Source organism: Notolepis coatsorum, assembly GCF_963971535.1.
Source record: "Notolepis coatsorum genome assembly, chromosome: 6".
NCBI classification, from domain to species: domain Eukaryota; kingdom Metazoa; phylum Chordata; class Actinopteri; order Aulopiformes; family Paralepididae; genus Notolepis; species Notolepis coatsorum.
Window position 1 is genome coordinate 4,205,775 of NC_140170.1, and position 9,853 is coordinate 4,215,627.

The 9,853-nt window shown below is 44.9% G+C and overlaps 1 protein-coding gene across 1 annotated transcript in view; it reads right to left on the reverse strand.

Moving 5' to 3' along the window:
• The window catches only part of LOC311230748 (sortilin-like), a gene marked incomplete at its 5' end in the record, with an annotated part of 157,995 nt that overhangs the window by 25,821 nt on the left and 122,321 nt on the right, over positions 1–9,853 (reverse strand). The window contains one exon of the mRNA XM_084317107.1: positions 5,785–5,974. Within this exon, the coding sequence (XP_084173233.1) occupies positions 5,785–5,974 (190 nt within the window). The remainder of the gene's footprint in view (positions 1–5,784; positions 5,975–9,853) is intronic.

Below are 9,853 nucleotides of genomic sequence, written 5' to 3' on the forward strand. Positions count from 1 at the left end.
GAATGAACAAATGAATGAATGTGACAGCCAGGGTTGGAAAGTAATTGACTTAACACAATGCACTAACTAAACAAACCTTTCAAACAACGTATGCGTTCTGCCTGCAGTTGTCATGCAGGTCAAACACATTAGTGGTCAACAGGAAAGGCGTCTGTCTGTGTGTTCCCCCCGAGACGCAGGCGTAGCCGCGAGGGAAGCAGAAGTCATGTCTTCTGATGTATAGCGGGGACTTGGAGACGCCACCGGAGCCCCAGAGTGTTTTTATTGAGCTCAGCGGTTCTCGTTCCAAAAGCCTCGTTTCCTCTACGGCTGAACCCCTCAGCAGAGAGGAGCCACAATAATGTAGTTACACCCCTAACATTCTGAGATGTCATTTATCTAGAGATCTCTACAGCTCGGGGTAATTGGAGTCAGGGAGTCTAACATTGGTTTGTGGGCGTCGGCAGCCGAGAGAGTTAAGTCAATGATATATAACGACAGAGCGAGGTCGGGATGGTTGGTCCTGAGAGGTCCTGGGGTGGGGGTGGGTTTTAGGGGGAATTGTGTCTTTTAGTATTTTTATAATTGTTTACATATATTTATATTTTTATATATGTTTTTTGTATTTTCATAATTATATATATATATACATTGTAATTGTTCGTATTCTCTTGTCTTGTGACCACAAATGTTATTGTTATTGTCTGTTGATTTGTTAATTATTATTATTATTATTATTATTATTATTATTATATTATTATTATTATTATTATTATTATTATTATTATTATTATTATTATTATTATTATTATTATTATTATTATTATATATATATATATATAATTTAATTTACTCCTTAATTTATTATTTATATTATTTATTATTGTGTTCTGGTATGTTTTGTTATATGTTATGTGGAAAAAAGGAAATAAAAAAAGATTTGATAAAAAAAATTAAAATAGGGGAGCTCCAGTAGCTCACCACGTACCGCGAGCGCTATTTCAGCGCCGTGGACAACCGTGCTCGTCACGGATCTGGGGTTTAGCGAGTTCGAATCCCGGACTGCAGCCGTGCCTTTCCCAGAGTGTCTTCCCCCCCATCTGAACCCTTTCAGCCTGTTTCTGTCGGTCATCCTTGACCAGAATAAATGCGATAAACGTATAAAAGAGCCAGGGGAATGGCCAAAGTTTAAAAAAAAAAAAAAAAAATTAAAATAAGTTACACAACGCAGGAACCCACAGCCTCCAGAGATGGTAAACAAGTTGCCTTTTTTGCATCTGAGTCTGAGTTCCATCTCCACACCGCAGTTCAAAAACTGAAATGAAGCAGGATGCGGTCCATTAAAAAAGCATTTAAAATTATAAACGAGGCGATATCATAAAACAGGAATCAAACAGAATCATACGAGGCTATATGTTGATTTAAGTACTTTTGGAGTCAGAAAGGGGGGGGGGGGGGGCTGCTGACTCCATTTCATCAGTCATTTGCTAAATGTGCACAGAACGAGTGAAAACCATGCTTGGTCCTGTTCTCTCCATATTCCATGTCCCTGCATCTCAAGTTTCAAGTTTGTTTATTATTTGTCATAATAAAATACAGAATACTTTATGATGAAATGCTTGTTTCTGTATGAGCGCCTGAGAGTGTGCTACATACAGTAAAACATTTTTTATTATAATAATAATAATAATAATAATAATAATAATAATAATAATAATAATAATAATAATAATAAATAATAATAATAATAATAATAATAATAATTAGGAAGTAAGTAAAAAATAAGTAAAGGAATATTCAGTCAATACAATACATATATACAATATACAATACAGAGTAAAATGAGTAACAGTGAGGTACAATGCAGAAACGAGACGAGGTACAAAACTGAGGGTAACATTTGGGACATTATCGCTGGGATGAAGAACTGAGCAACACTTGATCAACTCTCCAAGGCCACGTTCACACTGCAACCTTCAGTGCTCGATTCTGATTTATTGCTCAGATCCGATTTTTGGCTGTTATTTTGGCAGATTCCATGTGGTTTGTGCTGTTCACACTGTCATGAAAAGAAAAAAAACACAGATCTGAGTCACATAATGAGGCGGGTCTGTTTCTGATGGCTCTGTTTCTGGTGGGCCTGTTTCTGGTGAGTCTGTTTCTGGTGAGTCTGTTTCTGGTGGGTCTGTTTCTGGTGGGTCTGTTTCTGGTGAGTCTGTTTCTGGTGAGTCTGTTTCTGGTGGGTCTGTTTCTGGTGAGTCTGTTTCTGGTGAGTCTGTTTCTGGTGGGTCTGTTTCTGGTGGGTCTGGTTCTGTTGGGTCTGGTTCTGGTGGGTCTGTTTCTGGTGGGTCTGTTTCTGGTGGGCCTGTTTCTGGTGAGTCTGTTTCTGGTGAGTCTGTTTCTGGTGGGTCTGTTTCTGGTGAGTCTGTTTCTGGTGAGTCTGTTTCTGGTGGGTCTGTTTCTGGTGGGTCTGGTTCTGTTGGGTCTGGTTCTGGTGGGTCTGTTTCTGGTGGGTCTGTTTCTGGTGGGTCTGTTTCTGGTGAGTCTGTTTCTGGTGGGTCTGTTTCTGGTGGGTCTGTTTCTGGTGGGTCTGGTTCTGTTGGGTCTGGTTCTGGTGGGTCTGTTTCTGGTGGGTCTGTTTCTGGTGGCTCTGTTTCTGGTGGGTCTGGTTCTGGTGCCTCTGGTTCTGGTGGGTCTGTTTCTGGTGGGTCTGTTTCTGGTGGGTCTGGTTCTGGTGAGTCTGGTTCTGGTGGGTCTGTTTCTGGTGGCTCTGTTTCTGGTGGGTCTGTTTCTGGTGGGTCTGGTTCTGGTGGCTCTGTTTCTGGTGGGTCTGGTTCTGGTGGGTCTGTTTCTGGTGGGTCTGGTTCTGGTGGGTCTGGTTCTGGTGGCTCTGTTTCTGGTGCCTCTGGTTCTGGTGCCTCTGTTTCTGGTGGGTCTGTTTCTGGTGGCTCTGGTTCTGGTGGCTCTGGTTCTGGTGGCTCTGTTTCTGGTGGGTCTGTTTCTGGTGGCTCTGGTTCTGGTGGCTCTGGTTCTGGTGGCTCTGGTTCTGGTGGGTCTGTTTCTGGTGGCTCTGTTTCTGGTGAGTCTGGTTCTGGTGGCTCTGGTTCTGGTGGGTCTGGTTCTGGTGGGTCTGTTTCTGGTGGCTCTGTTTCTGGTGGGTCTGGTTCTGGTGGCTCTGGTTCTGGTGGGTCTGGTTCTGGTGGGTCTGGTTCTGGTGGGTCTGGTTCTGGTGGCTCTGGTTCTGGTGGGTCTGGTTCTGGTGGGTCTGTTTCTGGTGGGTCTGGTTCTGGTCGGTCTGTTTCTGGTGGGTCTGGTTCTGGTGGGTCTGTTTCTGGTGGGTCTGGTTCTGGTGGCTCTGGTTCTGGTGCCTCTGGTTCTGTTGGGTCTGGTTCTGGTGGGTCTGGTTCTGGTGGGTCTGGTTCTGGTGGGTCTGTTTCTGGTGCCTCTGGTTCTGGTGGGTCTGTTTCTGGTGGGTCTGGTTCTGGTGAGTCTGGTTCTGGTGGGTCTGGTTCTGGTGCCTCTGGTTCTGGTGGGTCTGTTTCTGGTGGGTCTGTTTCTGGTGGGTCTGGTTCTGGTGAGTCTGGTTCTGGTGGGTCTGGTTCTGGTGCCTCTGGTTCTGGTGGGTCTGTTTCTGGTGGCTCTGTTTCTGGTGGGTCTGTTTCTGGTGGGTCTGGTTCTGGTGGCTCTGTTTCTGGTGGGTCTGGTTCTGGTGGGTCTGTTTCTGGTGGGTCTGGTTCTGGTGCCTCTGTTTCTGGTGGGTCTGTTTCTGGTGGCTCTGGTTCTGGTGGCTCTGGTTCTGGTGGCTCTGTTTCTGGTGGGTCTGTTTCTGGTGGCTCTGGTTCTGGTGGCTCTGGTTCTGGTGGCTCTGGTTCTGGTGGCTCTGTTTCTGGTGGGTCTGTTTCTGGTGGCTCTGGTTCTGGTGGCTCTGGTTCTGGTGGCTCTGGTTCTGGTGGCTCTGTTTCTGGTGGCTCTGGTTCTGGTGGGTCTGGTTCTTCTGGGTCTGTTTCTGGTGGCTCTGGTTCTGGTGGGTCTGGTTCTGGTGGGTCTGTTTCTGGTGGCTCTGGTTCTGGTGGCTCTGGTTCTGGTGGGTCTGTTTCTGGTGGGTTTGGTTCTGGTGGGTCTGGTTCTGGTGCCTCTGTTTCTGGTGGGTCTGTTTCTGGTGGGTCTGGTTCTGGTGCCTCTGTTTCTGGTGCCTCTGTTTCTGGTGGGTCTGTTTCTGGTGGGTCTGGTTCTGGTGGCTCTGGTTCTGGTGGGTCTGGTTCTGGTGCCTCTGTTTCTGGTGGGTCTGTTTCTGGTGGGTCTGTTTCTGGTGCCTCTGTTTCTGGTGGCTCTGTTTCTGGTGCCTCTGTTTCTGGTGGGTCTGTTTCTGGTGGGTCTGTTTCTGGTGAGTCTGTTTCTGGTGGGTCTGGTTCTGGTGGGTCTGGTTCTGGTGGGTCTGTTTCTGGTGGGTCTGGTTCTGGTGGGTCTGGTTCTGGTGGGTCTGGTTCTGGTGGGTCCCCACATGACAACAGTACTGATTATGTGTTAATGAGTCTGGGCCTCATGGTGAGATTGCATTTCTCATTTCGTGATCTCCCTCGGACATCTTTCAGATGTTTACAGGTTATGAAAGTACAGAATGTAAGCTTTCAAATGATGTGCCATACATTATAATCTAAATGTAGATTAGAAAAGAGAGATCTAGTTAAACCTCAAGTCTCAGAGCAGAGAAAAACTGAGAAAAGAAAGTTTGGCTGTATTTTTAACCTCTTAAACATTGGATGGCCCGACGGCGCTCGTCTACCGGCTCTGGGCTGCATTTTTCGCTGATCATCCAATACACCGTTCGAAAGTTGAATTTGCCGCCTTTCGATCGCCACCACACTCAACCAATTGCGTGCTTCGGGTCTCGAGTTACATGACGATATATCCGGCGAGCGCCATTTGACAGGCCGCTCCGTCAAGTGACCACGTCCGGTTCTGAACGGTCCTGAACTGACCAGTCACCGCTGATGGCGAAAATGATTGATCACCATTGTAGCCAAGGAGCGTCCGTTCCGAAAGCGATCCAAGACGGGCGGGTGAGAGTGGGGGCAGGTGGGGAACGTTAATGAAGAAGTCCTTTGTCCCGACTCAAGCTTCAGAATGAATGGAAGTGGACGGCCATTTTGGATAATCACGCTGTATTTTTACCGGTACACACATTACAAAAACAAATTTTCCGTGGGATTTTGATACAATTTGGACCTGTACTACATAAGACTTCAGGCTATGGAACCGCTGTGTTTTACAGCTCCTACCTCTATGCTGGAACTTATACACACAACTTTTACTTCAGTGTGTTCAAACCTCTGTTACTCTCTTTTCTTTATTGTGTTAGCAACTTCAGAATGTTACCTTTCAAAAGAGACCAGACTCATGCATGTGCTATAAGTATAAAGTATAAAGCTAAGCTTTGCAAAAAAGGTATGCAGTTGTCAAAAACCCCGATGCTTAAGAGGTTAACACCTTGGCAGTCAGGCACTAGATGTAGCAAACTGATTTTTTTAAACAAACATTTTTACTATTTAGAGATACTATAACTGTGAGCTGTTACAGTAAATTATGTTCTTAAACATTCAAACTGTGATAATAAAAAATTATAAAAAAAATATATATAAATAAATAAAAATAAACATTTAATAAATGTTCTCGCAATCTGACTTCCAGATATGAGTCTCTTACCGCTGGGCCCGGTCACATTTGGGGTCCCCGGTTGTACGAGTTTGTGAAGGGCCTGATCTAACGAAAGCCCCACGGAGGGGACAGGTAGGACCGAGGACATACCACTGGTAATCGTCCAGCGAGCAGGGGCAGGGGGTGGGCTGGCTGGCGACGACGTAGTCTCTCCCCTTCCAGCAGATGGAGTCTCTCCTCAGGCGGAGGTATCGCTCCTTGTAGCCCAGGATGCAGCCGTCCGTCGCCTCGCCGGGGGCTGCAGAGTGGGCCAGCCACTGTACGTAGTCCCCCTCCCCGCCTGCAGGGGGAGACAGACACAGCTGTGATACAGACGTCGATACAGAAGCAGGGCGTGATTTTTTAACGTAGCCTCTGTGAGCGAAGACGCTCTTTGATTGCAGCGAAGAAGAAAAAGACGCTCTCCGATTGGCTAACCCTAACCCTAACTCTAAGCATAGCCACTTCGAAAGAATGCCTAAGCATAACCACTTCGAAAGAATGCCTAAGCATAACAGAGAATATATGTACAAGGTGGAAGAGACCCTTCGGAGCTAAACCAATCAGAGAGGGCCTTTTCTTCTTCGCTGTACGCGGCCTAGCCAATCAGAGAGCGTTGTCGGAAACAGAGGCTACGTTAAAAAATCACGCAGAAGCAGGTAGGTATGAGAGTAACACTTGTGTGCAGAGCAGACTAGAAAGCTTTAACCCTTTCACTACCACACTACCAAAGAGTTAACCCTTTCACTACGACAATACAGAAGGTTAACCCTTTCACGGTTAACAGTCTGTAGTGTGGTAGTGAAAGGGTTAACCTTCTGTAGAATGGTATTGAAAGGGTTAAAGCCTTAATCGCTGCCATGGTAATCGATGTCAAAATCGAGAGACAGAGATTTTTAACCACTCCAAAAAAATTGCTTAACAGAGGAAATAGCGTATAGAAATTGTATCCAACATTCATGCTGACAATTTGATTAGATTAAAATATATTGTCATCATGCAGCACAAGTACAGCACAACGAAAATAAGTTTGGCATCCAACCAGAGTGCAAATGTAACAGTAAAGTGCAACAGTGTAACTGAGGGGTTACAAAACCCTGACTGTATTAAAGATTGTGATAGATTAAACCACTGCTAATTATCATTATTATTACTTGCCAGAAAGTACAGTTAATTATGGCAGACACTCAGAATAATACGGCACGGTGACAAAGAAATATCATTTAGAATATTTATTATTATGCAGTAATTGTACAAAATGGGAATTAAGGGTCGCGCTTGTATGGCGAAGAATATGAATAAAGTCAGTCAGTAGCAAAGTCAGTTGGATACTAGACTAAACGCCGCCTGGCGTAGGGTGGCACTATAGGGGGCAAACGATGGTACCGCTGGAGACAGGGGGTGTCCTCCCAGAGATGTAAGCTCTGGAGGAAGGAAGAATGTTCGGATACTCAGTCTGTTCACTTGAAGAAAGGGGGTTCTCGTACGGAATCCAGTCCTTATAATCCAAATGCTCAGCAGCAAAGCAATAGCTGTAATCCAATTGCTCGATAGCAATGACGATAGCCAGCTAGCTTCGGTCCTCGAAGCTAGCCCGAGGTAAGATCTTCAAGGTGGTTAAATCCAAACGACAGTGGGTATTAACGAGGCTCTTCTCCAAGGTAGTACGTTCCACAATCACTATAATCCAACCAATACTGGTTCTGCAATCGCCGCCGTAGGTTCCAATATGCACATGTCCAGTAGGTCCACGACTAGGCCCTCCTCGTGTACTGGCACTAATTACTAAGCCCACGCACACTTGCTAAGGTTGCACTAGTTACTAAACGAACGAACTGCTTGGTAATGCCGCACACAAACGAACTGCTGTAACACGATTCACATTAAATGACGACTCTTTACTTCACATTAAGCTAAGTCGAACTTGACGTTATTGCATTAACTCTGACACTTTTACTATTCACTTCGCACGTTAGGTTCACAACACTCTGTTTAGACGAACTGCTTCACACTACATTAGAATCACACTACTGCTGCTGCGCCTTCCACGATATATATACTTAAGTGGCTTTCTAGTGCCAAGCCTCAGCTCTCGTCTCGAATCAATGCGCCGGCACCAGGCATGTTCCAACATGCCCAGACTCGCCTTTGAACCTGACTTTAGGGGCGCGTTGTCTGGCGCCGAGAACGTCAAGGGCGTTATCCAATGAGGAAAGTGAATATTACTAGGATTCAAACGCAGGCTTAAAGGGAGATAACTTATATATATAAATAATATACAAGGTATATAAAACAATAAACGTAGATTCTCAGCTTTAATCTGGCCCTTCACAACAAACAGTAATATACAATGTACAGGTTATTAAACTGGGTATAAAATATATGGCTGCATTTTTATATAGCGCTTTTATCCAAAGCGCTTTACAATTTGTTACTCACATTTTTACCCATTCACTCACACATTCACACACCGACGGCGGAGGCAACCATGCAAGGTGCCGGGCCTGCTCATCGGGAGCAGTTAGGGGTTAAGTGTCTTGCTCAAGGACACGTCGACGCGCTGCCTGGGAGGAGCGGGAATCAAACCAGGAATCGAACCGGGAACCTCCGGATAACCAGACGACTGCTCTACCTACCTACAGAGCCACTGTCGCCCCATATATAAATGAGTACTACTGAGTAATAGTGCTAATGTTGTTTCAACAGAGTTGTAGTATTAATAGCTGTCCATAGCTGTCATTTACCCTGTGGAACACTGACTGAAGCTTCAGTTATTCACTGATCATTACTACTGAAACATTATAACTCACTTCTAACACACATACCTTTTAATTTTTTAATCAATCACAGTACAGCGAGTGGTTTCTCTGCACGTCCCTCTGCCTGCACTAATAAGTTATGTTTCTCCAGAGCAGCGCAGAGCGTTTTTGGACACAAACAGCTAAGTGATTAATTGTAAATGTAAATGAGCGCAGCGGCGTCCGTCTGCAGAGACGGGGGTCATGTCTAGGAGCCGCTCTGGGGCACAGAGAGAGACTCTGTAGTCGTGGTGCTGGGCAGCCCCTCCTGGGGAGGTCAGTGTGTGTGGACCTGTGTGTGAGTGCTGCAGCAGCGAGGCTGCAATGCTCAGCCAATCTACCCCCTGGTAAACAAACCCTCCCGATCCAAGTCATTTAACCCTTTCACTGCCACACTACACAGAAGGTTAACCCTTTACTATCACACTACCGACGGTTACCGTCGGTAGTGTGATAGTAAAGGGTTAACCTTCTGTGTAGTGTGGCAGTGAAAGGGTTAACCCGCTGTCGTGTGGCAGTGAAAGGGTTAACCTTCTGTGTATTGTCGCGGTGAATACTCAGGCTGCATGCTCAGCGAATCTATACGTCCCCAGGTAAACAAACCATCCCGATCCAAGTTCAAGTTTCGAGTTTCAAGTTTCAAGAGAGTTTCAAGTTTCTTTAATAGTTGTCACAGTAAAATACAGAATACTTTTCCATGAAATGATTTTTTTCTGTATGAGCTCCTGGGAGTGTGCTAGATAAAAATAGATAAAAAGTATAAAATAGAAAAAGTCAAGAGTAGCCTACGTATATATACAATATACAATACAGAGTAAAAAAAAAACAGAGTAACAGTGAGGTACAATGCAGCAATGGGATCAGGTACAACTTAGGGTAAGGTGCAATGAGGTATGCATTGTAGTGCAAATCTCTTTGCTAATAAATATAAAGTGTGTTAAAGTGTTTAAAGTGAGTAGAGTGAGTGTTACGGTGAGTGTTTATTTAAAGTGAGTGTGTGCATGTGGATGTGTGTGCTGTGAGTGTAGATGATGGGTTGTTAAATAGTGTCATTGGGTCTCATTCCCGAACGGATTTACGACAAAAAAATTCCTCTTAGGCAGATTTCTGCCCATTAAAAATAAGTACAGACTGTACTTAAACTGTATGTAGGGCAGAGCATATATATAGTATCTACTAAATCCTAATGAAACAAGTCATTAATGGGATAATAAGCCTATACTGCATTCATTCATTACGCGAGTAAGCTATACGGTACTGCGCGCGCGCTGTACTATATATGATGACAATACAATTAATCTAATCTAATTTCGATGGGTCGCAAAACGGCATAACGACTAACATTGGGATGGGAGAAAATCGGAGGAAAAAGGATAAATCCC